At 56.7% G+C, this 26,982-nt stretch overlaps 1 protein-coding gene across 1 annotated transcript in view; it reads right to left on the reverse strand.

The window, feature by feature from the left end:
• The window catches only part of SDC3 (syndecan 3), a 39,060-nt gene extending 12,438 nt beyond the window's left edge, over positions 1-26,622 (reverse strand). The window contains exon 1 of the mRNA XM_070360254.1: positions 26,005-26,622. Within this exon, the coding sequence (XP_070216355.1) occupies positions 26,005-26,622 (618 nt within the window). The remainder of the gene's footprint in view (positions 1-26,004) is intronic.
• Positions 26,623-26,982: the final 360 nt, after the last annotated feature.

Here is a 26,982-nt window from a genome sequence, read left to right on the forward strand (position 1 = left end):
CTTACCAGAGGAATAAATCCCCAGGACCCAAAGGGAAGGGGCTAGGTGGTCCCCCACCACCAGCCTCTATGACCCCAGCTTAGCTGGGGTCCCTTGGAGATTTTCTGCTCCATTCTTAGGCCAGCAGCCTCAAGCCAGAGACGTGCAGCATGATGGGGCCTGAGCAGGGGTGGGGCCCAGACTGTTTCTCCCATGCAGAGCATCTTCACTGTCTCTACATCCTTCCAAGCAACTCAGGAAAGTTGAAAGCCCTTTAGCTAGGAGGAAAGGACCTAAGAAGTCTGCAGTCTCAGGGGACCCCCAAACTGGGGTAAAGGTTGGGGGCCAAAATAGGGAGTCCTCATGATTCCACAGTGACCAGCACCACACAGCAGCCCCTAACAACCTGCTCCCAGAAAGGCTTGCACAAATTCAAACCCCCCACCCTTGCAAAGTCACATGAGCCTTGAAATGACATACCCAGAGACACCCTGACACACTCACCTAAAGGCAGCCAGAGAGAGGCAGCCAGAGAGAGGCGGCCAGAGGGAGGCAGCCGGAGAGAGGCGGCCAGAGGGAGGCAGCCAGAGCGAGGCACCGCGTGTTGGCATGCCTTTGGGTGCAAACGGGCACATACATGGGGGGGGTGCAGACACTAAATAGGGGCACACGCGGTGCAGCTCTGAGGCTCAGAAACAAGTATGGAACCTCTTGTGAACCTGTCAGCCTCCACTCAGGTAGCTCTCACCTAGATACTATTCATCCCTAGCTCAGTAGCCATCGACATGACAACCGTTACCATGACGACCATCTCCTCCACGCTAAGGACCAGGAGCTCCAGCTCCCCACAGAGATGCGGGGGGGTGGGGGGGAGGAGGGCGGGGGGAGCAGGAGAGGGAGAGATCCTGGAAGAACAGAGAGAATGACAGGGAGGGGGAGGGCGAGGGACCGGATGGGGACAGAGATGCAAGGACAGAGGGAAGCCGGGGGTCAGAGGGGCAGGGGCAGGGGTGACAGGGAGGAGGGAGTGGAGGGAGGGCTGGGTGTGCAAGAGAAAGAGAGAGAAGGCAACAGTGGGAGGTGGAGGGAGAGAATTCTCTCACATCTTAATTTAGCCTCACGCTCATCAGACACAAAGCTGGGGAAGGGGCCACCTCAGTGATTTTCCAAATCTGCATCCAAGAGAACATTCTTTCCAAATAATGAGCAGCCCCCGGATCAGGTAGAGGGGGTGCCGGCCAACAACCAGGCACCCCTGAGTTCACCCCAGGAAACTTAACCCTGGGACACCTGAGACCTGTGCGGTGGGGGTGGGGTGCAGGATTCCATCGTGCCCACACACCCCCCATGCCTAAGTGCCAGCTGTACCCCTCCCTGGGGGACCAGCGCTCACAGGGCCCTCCCAGGAATGCTATACGGGTGCTGGCAGCAGCTGAAGCTTCCAGGGCTGCAGAGAGGAGGGGGGTTGGGGAAGAGAACCCGGGAGACAGCAGGGAAAGCCTGAAGTCACAAGTACCAGAGGGGGTGATGACAAACAGCCTTTGACCCCCAAACAACCTCTCTATTTGCATAATTCCATGCATAATTAGCATAATAATCTGTACCAATTCCCTTAAAAGAGCACCCAAGTCAAATGCCAGCCTCCCCCAACCTTCTGTGTCCCTTCCAGGTAAACCACACACCCTCCCATGCCTGATAAACATATCCCAAACAAGAGTGCCTGTATGCATGCATGCATGCACACACACACACACACACACACACACAGTCGTGATCCACATTTACCGACCCCAACCTGTGTACCCACAACTCACAGACAACAGCCTAGCACATTCCACCATGGGCTCACCCATTTGCTGCCCTCCAGCTGCACACACACAGACACACAGTTGCACCCCTCTCCTCACCTAATACACCCCACACAACCTCGGCAAGATCCCACAGCCACACAGGTGGCACACACAGACCCTCCCCATGACCAAGCACTGCTATTCATATTCCCCATGGCAGTGACCCCTTGGACTCTGACCAAACCTCACGACTTGTAAACAACCTTTTTTTCACGCTTGCATCTTCACACTCCCCACACACAGAGCCCACTGTGGGGCTGTATCTTCTGCTTCCTGCCACTACCTGTCTGGGCCAAGACACCCACCCAGGGGCTCCCCCAGCAGCGGGGGAAACTCCAAGCTAGCTGGGGGAGCTACTGAGGGTCCTCAGGAGGCTCTAGAGACCAGTGCCCACCCTTGTGGAGGCCCCATCCCAGGTCAGGTGCTGGAAGCACTCTAACCTGTGCCACTGGCTTCAACCAGCACCACCTCCCACAACTTCATTATACCCACTTCGCAGAGGCAGGCACTGAGCCCGGGGGTTAGAACTGAGACATGACCATGGGTCCTCAGCCAATGGGTCCTTCCTCCAAACCTTCCAGGTCGCCCCCAATCTGCTGCTCTTCTAGAGTTCCTAAACCTGTGACCCACAGGCCCTGGACAACCTCAGCTCAGAACTACCACCCGCCCACACCATACACATGCTGGCACATGGCAAACACCCCAAATGCTCCCAAATACCCACTGCCCATAAGCTCCACCCATGCGTCCCTGAAAAGGCACCCACGGCACCACACACACGCCCCCCACTAAGAGAACCAGCTACAGGCCCCTGACACCTGCCTCCACTCCCCTCCACACACGCGCACCAGGCACACACCACGCACACACTTTCCCTCCAGGGTACCTACAAGCACGCACACAACACCAGGTGAGATGCGGCGCCTTCCCCAATGGGCACACCCCCTGCCATTTCTCCTCACTTGCCCCTCGTCACCATCTCACTTTATGCTGACCCACAGCCTGACCCACAGAAGTAACTCAGGCTCCCTGCCCCGATGGGACCAGCAGTGATGTGAGCTGCCAGCCACTGGCTCTTCTCCACCCCTACCTGATCCTCTCCATAGGGTTTTAGAGCCACTGGGGTGGGTAACTTCCACCACCATCCCTCTCTAGTGGGGTTGGGAGGAGGGGACGTGTTCAGGCAGAAAGGCAAGGCATCTCCTTCTTCTGGTCCCCAGCCTCCTTCCAAGCCTTCCTTGGAGACCAGAAGTCTAGGCTCTCTCATGCCCAGCACCCCCCTACCTACTCCCCCCACCTCATCATAAGCCTGCCCAGAGAAACAGGATAACATAGAGGTTAAACCAGAATGAATCAGCTCCTCCCCTCACTACCCATCGAACATCAGGCAAGCCACTGAATCTCTTGGCACCTCAGTTTTTCCATCTGTAAAATGGGGATGACAATTGCAGTATGTGACCTGCAGGGGTGCTGTGAGGATCAAAGAAGATCATGCATGTAATAGGTTTAAGGACAGGACCCAACACTGGGAGCTGAATAAAGAAATGTAGCTGGGATTATTGCTAGGTGGATGTTAATATTTCCATTATGAATTCTGAAGATTTTGTCTCACGTAAGCCTCACTGAACTCCTGAGGGGAGTAGAATCAAGACAGTTACACCCAGGCTGCAGATGCGACTATTCCTGCCCAGAGAGCCTAAGTGGGCTTGCCAAAGGCACACAGCAGGGGAGCGCACAGAGAGAGAAAAAAGGAGATGCTGGGGGAGGGGGGAGGAAGGGCGAGTTACAGAAACAGACACACAAATTAGGTCAGCTGGCAGGAGGCCAGGAGCCCAGCACCCTGCACAGTGCCAATCATGCTGCAAAAACTAAGAATAAAATCAAGTGTAATTAATTCTGCGCGCGCTTCCTTCCCCACATTAGCCAGACTTGGGCTGCCCTCTCCTGTGACCAGAGGGCATGCGAGCAATGGTTGGGGGCCCAGCTTTGGGTTCTTGGGTACTTGGGTTCAAGTCCAGCTCTGCTTACTTGCTGGGAGACCCTGGGCAAGTTACTCAACCTCTCTGAGCCTCTGTTTGGTTAAATAATATGTTTTTCATGGAGCTGTTGTGAGAATCAAGCAACATAATGCACCAAAAGCACTCCTGTTGCTCAGCACACAGCTGGCACTTAGTAACTAACCATTTACTATTACTGTGGTACGTCACCCCCAACCCTGACCCCACCTTCAGGCCTGACTGATCACTAAGTTCACTCTCCCTTCTTACAAAGGCGGACACGGAGGCTCAGAGAGGGGTAAGAGAGGGTGGTGGGGAATTAGCCTACGACTCTGCATTCAGAGAGGTGAGGCAATCCATCCAGTAACACACAGTGGGACTTCACACCCGCTCCCAGAAGCAGGGTGGTCTTGACAGAGCCCTCTAGATCCCCAGAGGCTCCATTCCCACCAGCCCCCCACCACCACCGCCCCCGTCCCCAAAAGGCCCTCAGTCCTGTGAGAACTCAATGCCCCTCACGCTCACCAGCTCCAGCCCGGAGACCCGGAGCGTCACCACAGGAATGTGGGCCGGGGCCAGGCTCTGGGCGGCAGGACAGCCAAGGGGGTAACACAATGGAGAGTCCAGACCCGGGAAGGGGGACGCCTCGGTGTCCACCCCGCCACCGTCCACAGCTGCTCTGGCTGGAGACCCAGCAGCCGCCACATTTACTGGCTGCCGGAGGGGTGCAGGGCACAGAGGCTGCGTCGGTGGGAAGGGGCCACGGACCCCAAGTCCCAGGGAGCAGAGGGGCCTGGGGGAGGAGCAGGGGGCACAAAGGCTGAGAAAGCCCCTCTACAAACAACCAGCACAGCCCAGACACACGCCGGGTCCCCCACACATCTCCCCACCTCCTTTATTCCGAACACTCACCCCCAAATCTCCCGCAAGGGTAGCCTAGAGGGTAGGAAAACAGCCCTTTGGGTCCCTCCCCTCTCAGCCAGCTGCTCTGCAAAGAGACATCTTGAGAGCAGAGCCTCCCCACGCCACAGCCGCATTCCATCAGCTCCATCACCTTCTCCACTACCCACCCCTGCGCTCCCAACCATCCTCCCCAGAACCCCCTCCCCACGGTGGCAATATTCCTCATCTACACTGGACCAGAGAGCGGGCAGCATTCTGGCTCAGGTGACCACAGCCTCCCAGACCCAGACAAGCCACCCCCCACCCCCCACCCCCCTACCCCTGTCTCTGCCATTTCCGAGTCTCATTTGGAAATGAACCAGGGCTTGGAGCTCTAAGCTGCCTTTCTGATTCGGACACTCTGGGTGCCCAAGAATTCAGCCCTTGGGTCAAAGAGAGCCAGGGCAGTGTTATTCATAAGAGAGAAAGTGAGGAAATAACCTACTTTCCCAACATCATGGGACTAGTTAAAGAACTTAGGAAACAACCATGACGTGGAATATTATGCAGCTATCAATAACTGTGTTTTCACAAATCCACACTGTCTAATCAGGTCGTTAAAAGGCATAAATGCATCACAAAAGGGTTTTTTTAAAACTCATTTCAAAGAATATGCAAGGACATGGGGAAATGTACACTCTGGTTGTCAGGAGGCAATGCGGCATGACTGTTGATAGGATCATACAAACAGTTCTGTCTCTCAATACCTGGGTGACCTTGGACAGGTACTTAACTCTGTCAGCCTGGTTTTCCCACACAAAGATAATAACCACCTCGTGGGGTTCACTGTAACAGACTTAGGGTGCCCACACATTAATGAATTACTCGATAAATGTTGGCTATTTAGTACTATGATCATCATTAAGTTTAAAAAATAGGTTAAAGGGAAAATATGTAGAACTTGATCCTGGTAATGAACATTACCAAAAGTTCATTTGGCAATGAACTCAATACCAAAGTGTATTTCTAAACACTGAATTCTACTAAAGGTTCCCAGGGGGCTCTCTCTGGGTGGTGGGATTATAAGTAGTTTTTCATTTCTCACTCAGGATCTGTTTGAATTTTCCAAATTTTCTACAATAAATTCAGAGTACTTTTGTTATTAGAAATAGCATGCTCTGAGTTCCCCTGTCTGCCGTTCCCTGGTTCTCTGAAACTCCTTGGCCCCAGTCATTCTGCCGAGACCCCTGTTGGGGCTGGTCATGAGTTACGAGCAAACAGAGGAACCAGCAGAAAGGAAATGAACACAAAAGCCTCCGAGGGAGCTGGCAGGCTGGTGGCCCAATGCCTACAGAGCTGCGTCTCACTGCAGACTGGCTGGCTTGGCAGGGCCCAGCTCCCTCCCCCGGCATTGACCGGCAGGCAGCCACGGTTGGCTTACAGCTATCGGAGATCAGACATCTCAACCAGAGGCCACCCGCCAGCTTCTTCCAACAGCCTAGTTCCCACCCTGCCAGCCCCAGGCCCTCTCCGTTGTCACCTACACCAGGACAGAGGGTGACAGCACAATCTGGGAAGAGCAGCCTCCTCCTCGACCCAGGCCTGGGACGCCCCTGTCACCGCTCCATCCATCAGGCCGCCCGCCCTCTAGCGTCACCCTCTCAGCCACCCTGACTCACCCTGCTCAATTATTCCTGTCCCCAGGCTTGTGTCTGAGAGCAGGACCACCCACTGAGGCCCCCAGCTGCCCAGCCCGCATGCTCCTCCCACACTGAATCCTTTGTGGATTCCCTCCAGGCCTTGCACGTGCTATTCCTGCTTCCTGGAACACTCTTCCACAGCTGTGCCCAGCCAGCAACTACTAGACCAGCCAGCCAGGACAAGCAGTACGTTTTATGAAGCATCTCCTGGGTACCAGGTACTATTATAGATACCCGGGCTCCTGCGAGCCACAGGACAGGGACACGCTCAGCAAGCTCTGGCAGCTCAAATACTGCCTCCCCTGCGAGGCCACCTCCTGCCAACCACCTGCCTGTTCTGAAGTGGGAAGTCCCTTCTTGTGGATCTACCTCCACTGAGTTGTCATTTCCGGGGGCAAGGGGCCACAAGCGTCTCCCGTCACTCCAGTGGGTCCCTTCTACCAGACCTCATGGAACCCACTAGGCCACCCTGGGAAGCAGATTCTACTGTCCTCATCTACAGATGAGGAGACTGAGGCTGTTAAGCCACCAGTAGGGACACAATGGGATTTTTTTTTTCCCTGACCATGAGCAACAGTTATAGCTCCCACAGAGGGTGCACGCACTTAATATACACACCTGGCCTCATTTCTCTTCACGAACATCTTACCAGTAGGGATTATTAGCCCCATTTCACAGATGGGCAAACCAAACTTCAGAGAAGTGAAACAACTAGTCCAAAGTCACACAGCAACTAGGGCCAAATATGAACCGTGGATTAGCTGGACCTGCACACCTGCCTCCACCCCTCACCAGGAAGTTCCTCAAGGTGGGGGGCGAGGAGCAGGGGCAATGCGGGAAAGCTTCAGAGTCTGCACACCGCCCCCCACATCCAGCCCAGCACCCTGCACACAGAGAGACAGACTAGGAACGAGAAGAAATGGAAAGTAAGTCCTGTTCCCACGACAGGTGACCCAGCTCAGGTGAGCATCCCACCCACCACCCCACGACTCACCAGCAGGTGCCCCTGGGATTGAGTCTCCAGGCTCTGCAACTGACCCTGCCAACAGACTCAGCCCTGGCAAACATCTCCTAGACTGACTGACAAAAACCCATCCTGACTTCCAGAGAGCCCTGGTCAGGTTCCATCACCTCACTGGGCCTCAGTCTGCCCCCCCACAAAATGGGATGATGATACCCAATGTACCAAGACTCCAGCTGTGACACGCTGAGCAGTTACCAGGCAACTAGTAAGTATTGGGGCATGACCCAGTGTTCCTGCTCAAAGCTCACCTCCTCAGAGTGGTCCTCCCTGACCCCCAGCTCCATCCACATAACCTCCCCACATGTCATCACTCTGTCAACACCAGGCTTACTCCTCATAGCCCACCGCAGACTGAAATTAGCTTGTTTATTTATTGACCTTCTTGTCTAATGCCTACTCCCCCTCGAAAAGCTCCTGGGGGCAGTGGCTGGGACACAGTCGGCCTCCATCAATAGTCATTCCCTGAATACTGTGAATGGGATCATCCCTACAGACCCGCTTCACCCATTTCTCTAATTACTATAGGCAGGGCCCTCTCCTCTGGCCTCCGTCTCCTCATCCATAAAACCAGATGGGTGGACAAAGTTCTCTCCGATCCCTCCAAAAGCCAACCAGGGCTCCAACTCATCTAGGAGGAGGGAAGAGAGACAGAACTGATCCCAGCTGTTTGTCATAAAATGAACATGCAAATTATATGCAAAACATGCAGAAGAGCAGGTTCCCAGTGGAGCCTGCAGTTCTGGTCCCTTTACAACCAGGTGTGGGCTGGGAGGGCTGGAGCATTTACTGAGCACCCACTAAGCGCCAGGCCCCTTACGGACGGGACCAGGCAGAATGGGCCTCCTTACTCCATAGACTCAAGCCAGTCAACCTGCTGGAAGTGACAGAGAACTCAGCTGGCAAAGTCAGGATGGAGTTGAGGGGAGCAAGGCAGGTGGGATGGGGAGCTTGTAGTAGGGGAGGGACTGGGAAAGCAGAGAGAGACCCCAGTGCAGTGTGTCTGGTCCTCACCCCACAGAATGAGACCTCAAGAAACGCAAGCCCACAGGGCACAGGGTGCTTCTGCCCTGTCTTAAGGGCCACCTGAAGCCAGAGCCAGAGGTCACAGGGACTTGGCCAGCCCTGGGGATCCTCTGGGACTCCAGAAAACCAGACAGACCCTGCCAGTGCTTCCAGCTGTGCTGGGACACCATACCGCTCTGCCATCCCCCTCAGAGCTGCCCCAGGCATACACTAGGCACACACCACACACACATGAAATGTGCCCCTCCGGGAGTGAGTGTGCAGCCTCCTGAGGAGTCTGGCTGTGGTCTCCCTCACCCTTCCATTTGCCAGGGTATTTAGAACCAGCACAAACTCACACACGGTGGAGATGCAACTCCCTACCCCCAGCCCAGGATGATTCCCCTGGCTTCTGAGCGGCTCCATGGGATAGAACAAGCTAGGCTCCATATGAGTCATGGGGACCTCAGGGGCCCTCAACACCATTGCCTAGACAAGAAACTGAGGCACAGAGCAAGGAGTCAGGAAAAAAAACAGGAGGAGGCCTGCCTGGGCCACATTTGCTGCCAGGGCCACTGTCAGCCCAAGATGACACGCTGTGAGATTCGCCCCAGCCCTCACCCTCATCTCCTGGGTCCTAGGAGACAGGTGGGACCTCATCTCACAGTAAGCAGGGGCTTTGAAGCTAGACTGCCTGGATCCAAATCCCAGCACTGGCCCTCAGCAGCTGTGTGACCCTAGGCAAGAAAGTACACCTCTCTGAGCCTCATTCTCTTCTACAAAATAAGCAGAGTGATAGCACCAATCTCAAAGGGTTGGAAACATTAAATGAAGTGATCCAAACAGACAGCTAAAGCCTAGCTACCTCTCGGCTGGGTGACCTTGGGGCAAGGTGCATGGCTGGAGCCTCGGTTTTCCCATCTGCAAATGGGCCAACAGGATAGCCCAGAAGGTCATGAGGACTGAAGCAAAGGTTCTGACAGAGTCTGCAGTCAGAGCACAAGGAGTTCTTTCTCTTTCCCTCTGCACACAGAGGCCCCGTGATTCCTGACCGCCCTCAGCTTCTCCCCTTGATAATCGTGACCTCCTGTCACTAAGCGCATGGAGGTTTTGACAGCTATGGTGCTGTTAAATCTTCTAAACAACTCAAGGGATAAATTTCCTTCTCAATTTTGCAGTGAGCACCCTGACTTGTCAAATACAGGTGTTCTATAAATACCTGAGGCATGAATGGATGCAAGAATAATGTGATCAGAAAGTCAGAAGATAACAAGTAGTGGTGAGGATGTGGAGAAGTTTGAACCCTCAAGTACCACGGTGGCGATGGAAGATGGTTCCGTCACTCTGGAGCACTGTCTGGCAGGTCCTCAAAAGGTTAAACATAGTTACCACCATATGGCCCAATAATTCGACCCCTAGGACATATGTTCATACATCCAAGGGAAGTGAAAACATATGTCCACACATTTTAAAAATATCAGCATTATTTGTAACAGCTAAAATAACCCAAATATCTGTCAACTGACAGAAGAAAAAAAAGTGATGTGTCCAAATAATGGCATATTATTCAATTAAAAAAGAAGTGAGGTCTTGATACGTGCTACCACATGGATGAACCTTGAAAATATATGCTGAGAGAAAGAAGCCAGTCACAAAAGACCACATGCTATATGATTCCACTAATATTAAATGTCCAGGATAGGCAAATCCACAGAGACAGAAAGTAGATTAGTGATTGCTCAGCATTGGGTGATTGGGGGGAATAGGGAGTGATGTTAATAGGTATAGGGCTTCTTTTAGGGGGTAATAAAAATGAATGATATTGGGGGTGGTTGCAAACTGTATATACACTAAAACCCCTTTAATTATATGTTTTCAATGGGTGGATTGTACAGAATATGAGTTAAATCATAATAAATCATAATAAAGAGAAGAATGAATGTATGATGGCCATTCAGAGAGGGTGAGATACTTGCCCCGGGTCACACAGCAGAGCCTCGACTCAAATGCTTAGATGGTAGAGGAGGTGAGCCTTATCCTGAATCACCTCCTCACCTTGTTTAGTAAACCCTAACTAAGCCCCAGGTTAGCCTCCCCAGCCCCGACCTCTGAAGGGCAAACACTGATTCTGCAGACCACAAGTGGGACAGCCCCAGCACAGCAGCTGCCTCCCCTGCGCTTGTCAAAGGCTACTTTGTCAGGTGGGGCCACTGGAAGGGGCAGGCTCAGCCAAGAGTGACCCAGAGGAGGCAGACGGCCCAAACTCAGGCTGGCTGCCACCTGCATTGCCAGACCCAGTGTCCCCAGCTCCAGCCTTCGGTGGTGCCGGGATGTCCCCACTTGGACCCTCTGGGCAAGTGGTTGGCCCCTGGCTGCCCTCAGGAAGAGACCTGAAGATACGCCCCTGCCAGGGAAGGGGTGAGGAGGACGGAGGGTCCCAGCGGCGACGAGTCTGAAGATGAGTCCGTCTGCCTCTGCCCCTGTGTGTCTGTCTAGGACTGTGGGAGGACAGACAGGTCGCGGGGCCCACCCCACGCCCCGTCCCGCCCTGCCTGCACGCGGCTCCCAGGCACCCGCCTCCCCCCAGCCCAGCTGGCAGCCGCCGAGCCCCAGGCTGGTTTCCACTCCCTATTCGCTGCACAGAGGGCCTCTGACAGGTGTTTGGCGTCCCCCAAACCCCAACCAGGATGAATCCAAGTTTGAAGCCCACGCTGCCTGAGTTCCCAGCCTCCGGTTCACCACCTCGCCATCCCCATTCCCCGTCTGGTCACTGAGAGGGGAGGAGGGCCCCTCAGAGCTCAGGCTGCAGGGCAGGGGGCCACAACAAACCCAGAGGGTGGGGGGAACCAGGAACCCCATGGGGACCCCCAGCTCTCTGTCTCAGCTGTGGGTGGAGGGAACCAGAGAAAACCCCAGCATCCCCCTGTCATCGCCCCAGCATCCTCACCAGCTTCCTACCAGTCCAGGGCACCCTGGTGTCCAGCCAGCCCATCCCCAGGCCCTGCCATAGGCTCTGCCCCCCTCCTGAGTTCAAATGAAGTCCAAACACCCACAGGGTTCTAGGGACCCTGACTGCCCAGCCCTCATGAGCCCCACAATCCAAGAGGGAGACACGTCCTCCTCTTCTCACTTAAACATGACTCCCAGGCCAAAAACTCCGTCAGCTGACCCATCAAACCCTCTGCAGACAGGCTCAGAGGCCCTGTTCTGGGCGTCTGCCATCAGAGCCCCAGTCATACCAACTTGGTCCCCCTCCGCACAGCGGGGGCTCCACCACGACCAGCCCCACACCAGAGCAAGACCCCAGGGACGTCCAGATGAATGCGCCCAAATGGTCCAGCCCTGGAGCCAGAGCAGACAGAGCCCGTGGGAGAAAGGACTGGACTGGAAAAGTCAGGCTCACAGATGGACACGCGGCAAAGGGCTGTTCCCAGGACCAGCTTGCTCCCCAGACCCCAGGTGGCTGTCACCTCTGCCGTGACAGAAGCCTCTCATGACCACGGCCCCCACGATGACCGCTACTGGCCGCCAGCTCTGGGTGCAACAACATGCTGGCTGGACTCTGAGCCAAGGAAACCCACATTCTCAAAACCACCCCACAGCTGCCCAAGGTCACCCAGCTGACGAGCAGTGGTCAGAGTCTGAAACCAGAACCACCCTCTTTCCGCCATTATCACAGCCACCCCTTAGAGACCCACACGGACACATCCAAGCGGGCCAGGCTAGGAGGACTCTGCCTGCACAACCTCAGTGCCCCTCTATGGCGCCCTGGGCAGTATGCATGGCCTTCCCTCCCACGGCGCGCTGGGGACAGTCTCAACTCTGAGCTGTGGCCCACACTGACCCCTCCCAGGCTGCCTGACCTGACAGCGGTTCTCAACAGGAGCACTGCAGACGCCGGGGTGGGACAGTTCTCCCGGCCCTGTAGCAGCCCTGACCCCCACCCAGTAAATGCCACCAGCAGCACCCCCCATACTGTGACAATCCAACGTGTCCTCGTGCACCTCCGAATGCCCCAGGCGCGGACACCTTCGAGGCCCAGCTCAGCCCCCACTTCCTCCCCATCCCACCCTTGTCTCAGTGACCACCTTCCTCCCCACTCAGGACCCCAAATTCAGCATCTCCCAGTTGGGCCTCATTTTCCTGCTTGGTCCAGAAGGCTCCAGCCAGAAACAGGGTTCCCAGAGGTCAGAATGCCCAGAAGGCTTCCCACTGAGACCCCAGCAGGCAGGTGGTTAAATCAAGGGACTGCCTTCCCTGGTCTGACACAGCTGTCACTCTCCCTGGAGACACACCAGCCACACCCCTGGCTGGCCTCCTCAGCAGGTCTGCACCCCAGGGTTGGTAAATTCCATGTAACCAAGTCTCAGATGGAACCCAAGCTCTGAGCTCTGTGGCATCCCTGGAGGTCAGGCAGAAGACACAGCTCTGCGTCCCCTGCACCCGCCCCCGCCCATGCCTTAATCACCTCTAAGGAGGCCGGCTGACCAGCTGCCCCTTTGGCCTGGGCTCCCTGGACTCTGGGATTAAGAGCTGGGATTAAGGACGGACACATTCCTGGTAGTTTAGAAGCCCAGCAACCCATGTACATACGTGTGTGTGTGTGCACGCGCGTGTGCAGGAAGTCATGAGGAGGCACGCAGGTGGCACTCGAAGGGGCATTTCTGGACAGGCGTGCAGCTGCATTTGTGCGCACACACCTTCAGGCTGTCTTGGTTGGGCTGAGATGCCTGAGATGTGGGCCTAGATGTGCTCTTGTGAGCACAAGGGCTGTCTCTGTGCGTGGTTCACGTGCACTAGGGGGAGCGTGTATCCCTGTTTCTGAGTGCCTGCATGTGTCCACATACATGGGTCTGTGTCTCCACACGTGTGCGCAGGACAGGTGTGTGCTCTTCCACACACACAAATGGGTCTGCATGTGCTTCCACCCGTGCATCAATCCCCCCACCCTGAGGTGGGAGAGCGTCCCCTAACTTCTGCTGTCCTCCTGGGAGCTGCTAATACCCATGGCCACCCCAGGTCTTGGAAGCACGCCCCCTTACAGCCGAGAAAGGGGGCTCCTGATTCCCCTAGCCTCACATCAGAGCCACCGAAACAGCTGATGGCAAAGGAGCAGCCACAAACCTCCTTCCTACCCACGGGGACCCCTGGGCCCCTCGTGCACCAGCACACACACAGAGCACCACACGCACCCACAAACCCAGCCCTTCACCCGAACCGAGAGAGAAATGTGACCTTAGATCCACACAGATAAAGGATCACCCGGGCACAACCACAGCCTCGCACGCAGCCCCCAGACACAGACTGGATCTGAGATTGTCCCCAACGAGTGCTCCAGCTTCCCGTCTCACGGAACAACAGAACTCAGCCAAGCCAGGGCTCAGCTCCCTGGAGGAGACGTTCTGCCTCTCACTGCTGGGGATCCTGAACACCCAGGCTCCGTCTCTGGGCACCACATCCTCACCCAAACAGCGCAACCAGGGGCTCACTTCCTGTGGCCCTTTGTCCAGGAAACTACGCTTCTGGAGGGGAGGACAAAGGGAACGGGTGGGGGTGTGGGGTTCCTGGGCCCAGAGGGTGCGGAGTCGAGTCGCCCCTCTTGCCCTGACCCTAAACACCTCTCGGCCCCCAAAGACTCCTGTCCCCCTTCAGGTCCTACCCTCTCTGGGTCGCAGTCAGAGAGATGGGAGGTTCCAGGGAGGGAATGAGGCAGAGCCCTCGGGGGAACCAGGGCAAGAGGAGGGAGACAGAAAAGGATGGAGGGAAGGGGAGGTACATACAGTGGACAGATGGAGAGACAGAGGAGGGGGTGGGCAGGAGATGGGGGGCGCCGGGAGATAGAGGAGAGAGCAGGAGGAGCTCCCATAACCAAGCCTGAGCCTTGGGTAGTGAGGCAGCAAGTGCCCACTGCTCCCCACTGCCAGCCCCCGCTCGCCTCTTCTCCAGGCTTGGGGATCACAGGAGCAGGGCGCTGGGGAGAAAGGAGGCGGTGTGACAGCAGGGGAGAGCCATGAGGAGGCTGAAAAGAGGAGGGAACAATGTAGCAATGTCTGAATTGAGGGAAAGGAAGGAAACATAAGTGTGAGGCCGACCAGGGAGATGATGTAATGGTCGGGCAGCTGCTGCAACCATGTATCCAGGTGAGGGCTCCAGGGACTTAAGGATGGAACCCTGTGGGGAGCCAGACACTGTAAAGCTGAAGTCACAAAGCTCAGCAGTGGATCCTATTGCTTGTAGAAGAGCGGTGCCTGGGACTCTAGAACGGGGAGGCAGGAGGGAAGGGGCTGAAGAAGGGCTCACTGTGCTTGGGAGCTGGGAGGAGAGGTTGGTAAATGATCCCCAGAGAAGGGGACATCTGTGCTAGGTTTTGGAAGATGAGTAGGAGTTTGCTGGAGAATAACAGTCCATGGAGAGTGAAGAGCATGTGGGTAGACTGGAAAGCCAAAGACGTAACCTTGTACTCTGTGCTCAGGGAATAGCCAGGAGTCTTGGGTGGTAGAGCGGTGTGGGGCAAAAGGATGAGGCTAGAGAAGCACCCTGAGAGCACTGAACGGAATCAGTCTGGCATAGGGGCTTCCCTGGTGGCTCAGAGCATTAAGCCTCTGCCTGCAGTGCGGGAGACCCGGGTTCGATTCCTGGGTCAGGAAGATCCCCTGGAGAAGGAAATGGCAACCCACTCCAGTACCCTTGCCTAGAAAATCGCATGGACGGAGAAGCCTGGTAGGCTACAGGCCACGGGGTCGCAAAGAGCTGGACACAACTGAGCGACTTCAGTTTCAGTTTCTTGAAGAGGCTAGGAAAGGCTTCCTGGGAGAGGTCAGTGGGAGCTGGGCCTGCAGTCTTCGCACAAAGAGACAGGTAAAAAGAAGAGACACGGTCCTGCCTGGGAGTCAGGAGACATAGTTCTTAGTCCCAGCTCAGCCACAGCCTTGCTGTGTTACTTCACACAAGTCACTGTGCCTCTCTGAGCCTCAACTTCCTTGTAGGTTAAACAAAAAGGTTGGACTGTGCTGTGCTTGGTTGCTCGGTGTGTCCAACTCTGCGACCCCATGGACTGTAGCCCACCAGGCTCCTCTGTCCATGGGGATTCTCCAGGCAACAATACGGGAGCGGGTTGCCATGCCCTCCTCCAGAAAGGATGAACTGCTAGCTCTCAAAGGACCCAAGGGAATGAGGTCATTCCCTTGGCCTCAGTTTCCCCTTCAGGACCATGAAAAAGTTGGACAACAGTGTTTCCAAGGCCCTTCCAGCGCAAATCATCTTTAGTCCTCTGATCTTTCCCCAGTGTGGGCTGGCCTCAGCCCACGGCCCAACCCAAACAGAAAACACGCAACGGAGAAGGCCCATACAGAAGCCAAGAGCCCAAAGCCTGGGCCAGGGCTCCCCCACAGCGTCCCCACAGGCTCGCCCAGCAGGACCTGACTGGCCTTAAATTCATCCTTTCAGGGCACCACCCTTCACAGTTCGTAGCACACACGGTAGCCTGGAGCAGCGCTTCTGTACCGGATAGACTCTGACACTAGACCAGTGGTGTGGCTTAGTCACCAAGTCGTGTCTGACTCTTGCAAGCCCAGGAAGACTGCTTGGGTTCAAACCCTAGCAAGTGTGCCACTTACTGGCTCTGTGATCTTGGACATATTTTTCAACCTCTCTGTGCCCCAATTCTCTCTTTTGTAGAATCAAGGTGGTAATGGTGCCTCCTTCGTAAGCGTGTAAGGATTAAGTGAGCTTTTATACATAAGACATTAGGCAGGGTGTATCACACGTGGCAGGCCCTCAGCAGGCATCATTCAATATTAACACTACCACATCCATGCTCTCGTTGGCATCACACACCAGCCCCCCAGGGCAGGATGGGGCTGCACCTATTTTACAGACCAATGTCCTCTACCTTGAGGATGGAACCCAATCCAATGCCTTGCTTTGGACTCAAAGCCCACCTTGTGAGCCACTGGGGTCTCCCATGCCAAGGCACTATGGTGTTCAAATGTTCTGCCCAAAAACATCCTGTGGCACAGGGCCAGGCACCCAGGAGGTGCCCAGTGAATGTCCGTTAAATGCAAGAAGCAACACACTCTCGTTAGAAACAGCACACCCTCCAGCAATGGCTCCCCACCCCGCAAGGGAAATATGTTCCCACTTTCACATATGGCTCCCTTCCCCCAGCTGGGAGTTGCTGCCTTTAACCACATTTCAGTTCCCTATTATACCATGACCTTTCCCACCTCTGAGCCTTTGTCCATCTTGATCCCTCTGCCTATCAATCTGCTGCCATCCTTCAAGGCCTGAAACAAAGGACACCTCCTCCAGGGAGCCCTCCCTGATTCCCTAGAGCCAAAAACCAACTTCTCTTTCCCCTGACTCACTTCCTCACCCCCTCACCTAACTGGAAGCTTCCTGTGGTCAGGGACCAGGCTGAGCCCCCTCAGAGTTCCTAGTGCTCAGCACAAGCCAGACACAGAAGGGACATCAGTAAACAGCAGCTAAAAGTGACTGGCAGGTCAGCAGCAGAGTACGGACAAGACCTCAGGCACTGGACTCCCTGCCCAGGAAACTCTCTGCCCAGGAAACCAGACTCGCAGCCCAGCCTCCAACTGGCCTGGATCATGTCCCAGAGGCCAGGACAGAAGACGGTGCTCAGCGTGACGGGCGAGGAAAGGGCACCTCCTACCCTGGCCCAGGAGGAACGACAGACAGACCACCTGAAGGACGCAGGCCTCCTGTCCTCTGCCCAGCCCAGCCGGCCTGCCCTCTCTTCCCAGCTGGGCTACCCCAGGTCGCTCCTGCCCTCTCTGGCTTCGGGTCTTTCTGAGAGTCCCTCAAATGTGAAGACTGGAAGAGCCACTGGCACCCAGCCCGACTGCCCCACTTTGCAGACGTGAAAGTAGATGCTGGGGATGGGGGTGGGAGGTGGGAAGTTGCCCCATAGTCATAGGACAAGCCTGAAGCAGGGTCACTCTGAGACACAACAATCTTAGGCAAAGTATAACCATTAAAACAAGTAAAATACAAGTAACTATTCAGCAGCAGCTTCCTTTTAACTAGCTGCTAACTCATTAACTAGCTGCCCCTCCCCCAGCACTGCTCCTCATCCCAGCCTAGTGAACAAGACGTTACTGGCCCAGGTGACAGAGGAGGAGAAAAGGCGAACTCAAGGAGTCACGTGCCCAGATTCACGAAGCTTCTGTGGCAGAGCTGGGATTCGAACCCCTCGGGGAGGGAAGCAGGGCCTCCTCCCTGCTTCTCTTCAATGCCTGCCCTCACATGGACACAAACCCACCAAACAAGGCTCACCGACAAGAGGCAGGACACACACGAGATACCCCTGCACACCCATAGCCGCCGGCACAGGGCCAGACCTTCAGCAAGTGCTCAATTCACGTTTGCAGAATGAACAGAGTAGTCCATCAAGAGACAGGCCCAAAGCCGCCTCGGCCTACCCTAGCAAACAACAGGGCATCTCAGGAAGCACACTCCGGCAGCTTGTTAACTGTCTCACCTGAAACACACTGCCTAAGCTCTTGGGCCTCTGTGTCACCATGTGCAAAACGGGGTAACAATACCTACCGCGTAGTCTCGTCATAAGAACTGGGATAAAGCAGGTTAGGCACGTGGAACTGCCTGGTGCATTGCACGCGCTCTGTAAGGACTGGCCACTATCGCTATCACCACTGCACCTGGCTCCCCAACAGCAGAGCAACTTGAGGGCAGGAACCAAGTAAAACTCAGCAGCGGACACCTCCAGCGCACCCTCGACGGCAGCCTGGCCATGAGGAGTCGCAGTAAACATATGGTGGATGAGCAAACGGTGGGGACAGACATGGGCGCCTGCTCTAGCCATGGACCCTGGAGAGGGCGGCAGTATCTGGGTTCTGCCAGACACCCCAGGAAGTAAGAATAGCCTTCCCCTGCTCCCATTATAACTCCCACCCCCACCTCTCCAGGAGCCTTGCCTGCTCAGTCCCCACACGGCCCCCCAAACCCCAGCCCAGGGAGGCAAGACAGGCCTAATGAGCCACCCGCAGCCCCCTGGTGCCCGCAGTCGAATTGGCAATCAGCTTGCTGCAATTAGATTTCTGAGATCCTGCTGGTGATTGATTCTAAATTACCCTTATTAAAGTCTGGGCTGGTGAGCAGAGCTTGGAGGGTGGGGGAAGTGGGGGTGGGATGGGGGTGGGGCCTGGCTGGCAGCACAGCGGGGTGCAGAGTTCTGGGAGGGCTTGGGTTGAGGCTGACCCCAGAGGGAAGCAAGCCCATGGCCCATCCCAGAAGTGGGGTATAGGCCCTAATCAGTACTATCCCCCACGCCCAACTCCCACCCCTCAGATTTCTCCCCAGCACCCCAAACCCCAACCCTCATCACTCATCTCAGAAAACCTTGCTCCTGGAGGAGTGTGATGACCAGGTTGGCAACAGGACAGACAGAATCCAGAGTAGGTTGAAAAGCAACCAAACACCCAGCTTCACCAGCACCCAGGCATGTAAACCCTGGCAGGTGACTTGACATCTCCAAGCGTTCTTCTAAAGGGTGGAATGCTACCAGCGTCAGAAGGCTCAAGGAGACCACAGGCTGGAGAATCAGCCCCAATCCTTGGGCAAGGCCCCAGGCCAATCTCCAAGCCTGAGGACTCCCATCTGTGAGCCTGGAAGGCTGCCGGGCTGATCGTCTCTTTAAGGCTCTTCCATCCCTGAGGTCCTATGTAAACATCAACAGTCACCGACTCTGGGCCAGGATGTGTGTGATAAATGGAACGCAGCTGAGGGGCTCCCCAGCCAGGAGGAAAGGGAGAGGGCCCGGTGTCAGCTTGTTCTGGGCCATACCTCCAATAGCAAGGTCTCTCTGGGGTTCCAGGACTAGAAGGGCCTGAAGAGTCATCAAGTCTGATCTACTACCTCCAGACTGGACCACAGGCTGCCAACAACAGCTCCAAAGAACCAAAGTCCCAGTGAACTCAGCATGAGGCATCGGGAAAGTGCTTCCTCTAATCCGGCCCCAGCCCTGCCTGTTGCAATGGGGAGTTCTCGCCCAAGTTCTCCCTCCTAGGGCAGCCCCCACCCCCAGGGCTCTACTTTGGGTCATCCATGATCCTTCAAACCTGGTTCCCACACTCTCTAAGAGAAAACCTTATCTCCATCCCCCTCAAAAGCAATTCTTCAGTGAGACCAAGAAAGGCACAGGAAAAGAGCAAGACCAAAGCAGGTAAGTGGGAGAGATCACTCTTTGTAGGAGGAGCCCACTTCTTACCAGGCACCTTATTGTTCTGTATTCTCTTTCTCAAAGAACTCTGAGGCAGAGGTACTCTTAGCTCCTTTTAAAGAGGAGGCAACTGAGGCTCAGAGAGGTTAAGTGAACTTTCCAAGATCACACAGCCAGAAATCAGCCGAAGCAGGATCTCAGCCCTGGTCCAGTGGGCTCTGGGGCCCCTGTTTCTTTCACTACTTCATGCACCCTCAGGTTTGGAGACCACCCCCCAAAAGAGACATCATCAAGGCCCAGGTGGGGACCCAGGGATGGGAAGAAGGCAGACCTCAGGCAGCTGGGGCATGGAGAACATTCTCCACTAGGTATAAAAGGCTGCCACAGGCATTCCCCGCCCTCCACCCTCTGCAGCCAGGTAGGGAAGGGGCCAGATCACTTGACAGGGGCCACCCTCACCCCATCCCCCAGCCGGGCCCTCAGCCATTGCTGCTCAGACTCCCCCTGTAATCACGGCTTCCTGTTTGGCGCTGAGACTAGGCCTGGTCAGTGGGGGGAGGGGAGCGGACGCCCCTCTGGCCAGGGCCTGCTCTGGAGGGAAGGAGGGGGGCCGGAAGAGAGGCTGACCCAACCTCCTGGAATCTTGGGAGGCTGGGAGCCAAGGCAAGAGGAGGGGGTGTCAGTCAACAAATGTTTACTGGGCGGGCGCTGGCCTGATGTTCCCAGGATGCAGTGGAATGTTAGGGGAACAGCAAGACTCGCCAGGTGGTCCAGCCCAGACCCTGTTCTCTGCTTCAGGGGGCAGTTGTGGGGTGATCAAGGGCCTGGACCCAGGGACAGCTCCTGGCTCCAGCCACCCCGCCTCCCCACCCTATCCCCGACACAAAATCACAGGGCTCCAAGCAGCTGGGCTGGAGCCCAGAACCACAGGGCTTCTGTCCCACCCAGATGTGGTGGCCACGCCTCAGTGTTCAGACCACAGGCCCCCACCCCCACCCCCCATGGCCCCCTGGCGCCTCCCGGCCCACAGGCACACGCTTGGACCCAGCAGGACTCTCCCAGTCTCACTATCCCTCAATGTTTCACCCCAACTCACCTCCACAGGAGACAACACAGAGCCCCAGTCTGGGCTCCAAAGTTCATGGTTTTGGCTTCCTCCCTTCCTTCACTCATTCACTCTTCATTCATTCAAACCATTCCATTCTGGGCCAGGCACAGTGCTGGCCATGGGAAGAGCAAAGAGCAAGGTAGTCAGAGAGCCTCCCCAAGGTGCTCACGGTCTATCCAGAAAGTGTCTGACCCTTCTCCAGACTGCTGTGTGACCTCCAAGTCACTCCCTCTCTCTGAGCCTCCGCCATTCAGGCCAGAGGGACCCGTATGTGTAAGAGGACCAGGACTCAGGGATGGGGTGATAGGGACATAGATCGGGATTCCACACAACTTTCTAAGAGTCAGAGAGGATCAAAGGCAGGCCTGGTCATCTGTGCAGACAATCAGCCCCAACACTGGGGGCATCCAGTGGGTGTCCCGGGGGCATGTTAACTTTTTAGACCCTGAGGCTAAACATCCTGAGGCTCTAAACATTCCCCTCTCCTGCGCCATGGTCACATGACTCAGACACAAGCCTCTCTCCCCTACCCCTGCATCTTGTTGACTGCCTGTAGTTTATAAAGCTCTCCCTTGATTCATCCCCCAAGACCCTCAGAAGAGCTCACTTACAGATCACGGAGCCTTGAGAGGCGGTGGGGGAGCAAGGGCTCCAGAGCCAGACCTTTCCCCCACCGACCACACGTGTAGCATCACCGCGCCAAGGCTACAGAGAGAATTAAAAGAAAAAAGACAGGGGGCATGCCTGGCCCAGAGCCTGGCAAGGAGCAGGCATTCATGAAGCAGGTAATGTAGGCATAATTTGGGAGTAGGGATGGCTAAAAGAGAAGTAAGAACCTTGCCCAGGATCACATGGCAAGAGAGATTGAAATCAGGACTGCAACCCAGTTCTATTAGCCTGCCAGGCCCTGGCTCAATCCTGCTCTGCCACTTTCCAACTGCGTGACATTGAGCAAGCTGCTTAACCTCTCTGTGCCTCAGTTTTCCCCATCTGTAAAATGGGGGTTCTAACAACTCCTACCTCCAAAAGTTATCATGAGGATTAAATGAGCCAAAACATACCAAGTGCTCAACAGGCAGGGCTCCCAGGGAGCATTAGCTGCTCTTTGTATTATTAAGCCCTTGGAGGTGTCAATGCTGCCACTCAAATCAGGGCCTCAGCCCCTGTTCAGCTCACCACCTCCCTTCCCCAGCTTCCTCCGTCTGCTCCAGCCTGAAGGAATTCTACTGCAGCCCCCTCTGGAAGGACCCATCCCTTTCCCCTCCCCTTCAGCAGCTCTAGGGGATGGTCCCAGCTCCGAAGGGAGGGGCAGGAGGGAGGCCTACACTCAGCAGGACCTCTAGCTTGCGGGGTGAGGGGAGCTCTGTTTTTACCTTCTCCCCTCCATCATGCCCCTCTCACCCACCCCACCGCTGCCCCAATATTTTCCAGGTCTCGAGTCCAAAGCTGCCCCTGCCCCAACACTGCCCTGGGGCCTCCTGGGACCCTACACCCCAGTCCATGGGATGGGACAGCCATTTGTTTTCAAAAACACCCCATGCCAAACCCTATTATGAGGGAACAAGAAACACACTGAATTCACAGCTGGGGGACACTGTGCTGCTCTGCAGGGAGCAGAAGGCACCAAGTTCCAATCCCAACCAGCCATGAGAATGGTATGACTTCCCCCCACCATGCCCCCCAATAGCAGTTCTATGCATCAAGTACTGGTCCTCAGTTGACAGGTGAGAAAGCTGAGGGTTGGAGCAGGCTACAGCTTGCTCAGTGTCATATGGCACATAGCTTAGCGTAAAACCTCCTCCTCCAGGAAGCCCTCCCTAGGCTCCCTCCTAGAAAGGACCCATCTCTTGAGAGTGCCCTGGCAGGCTGTGCTGGGTCTAGCCAAGGAGTTCATTTTCTCATCACAACATCCCTGTGAGGCTGGCACTGTCATGGTCCCTATTTGACAGATAAGAATGTTGAAAAGGAGAAATCCCTTACTCAAAGTCTCTGTCCCCAAGTCCCTGCCATCTTGGGTGCTAACAATTACGGATCCCTAAGGTATCCCTGTTGTCAGGGCCTGGCCTGGAACCGCCCAGGGGTCCCCCAACATTTAAGTATTAAAAGTGAGGACAATCTCGCCCTGGCAACTCAGTGTTCACAGCCAACCAGAGCAGCTGGGGGGAGCGGGGTAAGGAGCTCCTGGATGCTTGAAATCATGGGGGTGGGGAGTGAGCAGGAACCACCAGGGCTGGGGGCTTCAGAAGAATTCCCTGGGCACTTCCCTGGTGGTCCAGGGTTCAGAACCCACCTGCCAAGGCAGGGGGTACAGGTTCCATCCCTGATCCAGGAAGATCCCACATGCCACTAGGCAACTAAGCCCGTGCACCCCAAAGCCTGTGTTCCACAACAAGAGAAGCCATGGCAATAGTAAGTCCACGCACAGTGAGAGGGTAGCCCTGCTCGCTCTAACTAGAGAGAGCCTGCATGAAGCAATGAAAATCCAGTGTGGCCAAAAATAAACAAACAAACAAAAGAATTCCCTGAGTGATCTCCTCTTCCCATGGTCCCCCACGCTTCCACTCCCCACACCTACCAGCTCCCAATCACAGAATGACAACCTTGTCAAAGAACAAGAAAAGACCATTTGCCGAGGGTTTACTATGTGCCAGGCACCACGCTAAGAGCTTTACATATTAACCCCATTTGTTCTCCTATCCTTCCCAGTTTTCACAGGTGGAAGTGAAAGCGCAGAGAGGTTAAATCGCTTTCTCAAGATCACAAAGCCATGAACTCCCACCACTGGGAGTTCAAACAAGACTAAGTGATTATCTAAGTCCCTTTCAGCCCTAATCATCCAAAGAACGCACTTTAAAGCCAAAATTTCCAGGATGTCCACACTCTAGGTCTTTCTGGGTAGACTTAAGTATAATACAACAACCGAAGTAACCCTGAAGGCAGATGTCTCTCAGAGTCATAGACAGCTGGCTTCTCAGAGAGAGGACGCCAGGACACACACACACACACTCCCCAACTCACCACGTGCAGCATGAATGAGACCTGTTACCCCTACTGAGGCCATCCTAGAAGCTGCCCCTACGTACACACACACACACACACACACACACACAAGCTCCCTTTCAAGCTGGTGAGCACCTTGGTATCACCCTTCCAGGGTCCTTCCCCTGCCCTGAGTCAGCCACTGACCATCCCAGTGATGCCCTTGGGGGTCCCCACCATGGAGGCCACTCCTGAAGCCATCCTGACAGGGCTCTTCTGATCTAATTTCAGTCCCTCCTGATGCAGGCAGCACCCTCTTCTTCTGGTGCCATGCCCCTGGCCCCTGGGCACCACCCATTAACCCTTTGGCTCAGATGAGTAGATGTCCCCCCTCCTGGAAAGGTGTGAAGCCTGGAGAAGACGGGGCCCTGCTCCGCCGCCTCATCTGGAGCCCCGCCCCTTCTCTCCTCCACGTCCAGCCCCCATCTGAGCCTCCAGACCCCGACCCTGGGGGTTGGCTTTATCTGCCACGCCCACTCCACCTGGCCCTCAGACCTGCCTCACAGAGACCTTTCACTTCACGGTGCGCTCACTTCATTCCTTCCACCGCCTCGTGGCGCACAGACCACGAGCCTGGTTTTATGGATGAGGAAAAGTTCTACGAGGGGCGTGAGCTGCCCAGGGCTCACCCAGCTCGGGGATCCCGCTGGGCTGCCGAGTCTAAAGCATGGCGTCGGCACCCCTTTTCATTCATCTAGACATCAAACATTCACCGAGCTCCTCCTGTGGGCCAGCACACACGGCATCTCATTTAATCTCTCAGGAGGGTGTTATTAGCCCCATTCTGCGGAGGGGAAAAATGGAAGCTCAGACAGGTGAGACAAGTTGTCCAAGGTCACACTACGAATCAGGGGTGAGAGCAAGATTGGAACCCAAGGCTGCGCGATTTTCAAGTCTCTGATTTCTAAGATGGTCTTCCAGAAGTGTAGCTGAGAAAGGGACCCAGTTACCAGGATGGGTTGGATCTCTGTCCTTCCCAGGGACCTCTTTTCCTCACTCCATCTGGGGGAGACCTGGGGGTGAGGCACCCAGCCCACCAGCCCTGGTACTCAGCCTGGCGTTCAACACTTCCCCACCCCACCCCACCCAGCTCAAAGCCCTGAGACAGATGGGGGGTACTGAGGAATAGCATGTCTGTCCGAGATGCCCCTGCCCGACCTCCTCCCATTTCACAGACTGGCCAACTGAGGCCCAAAGAGACTTGCAGGGGCAGAGTAGGCACCTGGGGGGTTGCCTGAGAGGCCTGGGTTCCTCTCACCCTGGGGAATGGGGGATGCCAGGCATAACTCCTAGAACCAACCAAGGGAACTAGAAGTCTCCCAGTTCATGGCCAGGCCAGGCTCCAGACACGTGCCCATGGGGAACTCACTTGGGACCTGGGTCCCACAAGGAGGAGGAGGCGGCCTTTCTTCCGGCGGCCCCTGATGGAGCCGGGACTGAGCCTGCTGCGGTCAATCAAAGACACACTGAGGGGTCAGGTCATACATGTCTACTCGCGGCTACCCGCACACGCGCGGCTCCCCTGAGAGGTGCGTGCTCCATGCACCGGGTCAACCATACACCTGCCTGCACACGCTTGCACACACACACACCCCCCACAGAGGCCTCCCCCCAACACAGTCACCCTCTGCAAGCACTCTCAGCATGGTCAACGGTCTCCAGCCCGGCCCCGGGTGCACCCCAGACACAATGGGTCACCCTGACACGACCACACGCAGGTAGGGCACGAGGCCCCCATCCACGGGGACGGGCTCGTCCTCACGCCTCATCTTTCACGCGTGCACACCCCACGGGTCCCAGCACCCTCCACGGAGCTGGCCACACACGCGGTCATCCTCACCCACCCCCTCAGGTCACCTTCACACAAGTCACCCTCCACCCCTCCCCCTCCCCGGGAAGCCCGTCCCCCCCCTACACCGCCCCCGGCCCTTCTGCAACGACCCTCGGAGGGAACAACCGAAAGCACACCCTTCCCCCCGCAGGGGGAGGCGACCCCATTCCCTAAAAGTGGCCGCGGTCCGGGCACACCCACGAAGCACCAAGCCACGTCCGCTCAGACCCGAGACACGCCCAGCGCGGCCCCGCGCCCGGACCCCAGCCGGGACCCCAGGCCGCCCTCGGGGAAGGGTCCCCCCGCCCGCGGGAAAACTAGCCCCCGGGAGGCAAGGGCGGCCAGGCACGGGCTCCCCGCAGGCCGGCGCGGGGCGCGGGAACCGGAGGCACTCACCCCGCGGCGCGCCCCGCCAGCAGCAGCAGCAGCAGCGGAGGCAGGAGCAGCCCGCGGGCCCCGGGCCCGGCCGCGGCCCCGGCCCCGGCGCCAGCCCCGTGGGCGGCCCCGGCGCGGTGCGGCGGCCCCGGCTTCATGGCGGCGGCGGCGGCGGGCGCCTTTGTTCCCGAGGCGGCGGCGGCGGCGGCGCGGCCCGGCGGCTGGCCCGGCGCGCTCTCGGTCGGGGCTCCGGCTCGGCGGCCCGGCTCCGCCCGGCAGCTCCGCGCCCACGGCCGCCGCGCCCGCAGGAAGCGTGCGCTGCCGCCGGGCCGCCCCCAGCGCGGGGGGCGGGGCGCGGAGGGGCGGGGCCGGCGCTGAGCGCCCCCCGCCGCCGGGGTCCCTGCGCGCCCCGCGCTCCGCACGCACCCGCCCGCCGCGGGATAGGGGTGCCGAGGAAAACGTGCGACCCGGGACGGGTGGCCGGCTTCGCTGAACCTCGCTCTGGGGACCAGGACCCGCAGCGCGCGCCTCCTCGGGCAGTCGCGGGGCTTGGAGGCGGAAGGACTCCGCGTGGAGGTGCGGGGTACGACCTGGCTCGTCAGAGAGTCTGGGTAGATGAGTCTCATCTGCTTGACCATGGGTACCCTCCCGCTAAGGGTTCACTGACTCTCCCAGGACCCATCACCCCCTCTAGCTGATCCACAAGAGGGGGCCACAGGTCATCCGAGTTCATTGGGCTTTGATGTCTCCAGGACACGGGTGGGCAGCAGGACCACAGAGCAGGCCTCAGTCTCCCCTCTGCGCCAGCGGGTGTTGACCTCTGGGCCCTGTCACTGGGTGGACAGACCTGGCCAGGTGCTTCTTACCCCGCAGCTGTGTGACCCCAGACAGGCGCTGCCAGCTCTCCCAGACTCGGATTCTTCACTGTAGGCTGCAGACCCCTCTGCTCCCAGCGCAGGTGGTGTGAAAAGTATGTCCCAGATGGGGGGTGTACCGCG

Source organism: Bos mutus, chromosome 2, assembly GCF_027580195.1.
Source record: "Bos mutus isolate GX-2022 chromosome 2, NWIPB_WYAK_1.1, whole genome shotgun sequence".
Lineage (NCBI taxonomy): Eukaryota > Metazoa > Chordata > Mammalia > Artiodactyla > Bovidae > Bos > Bos mutus.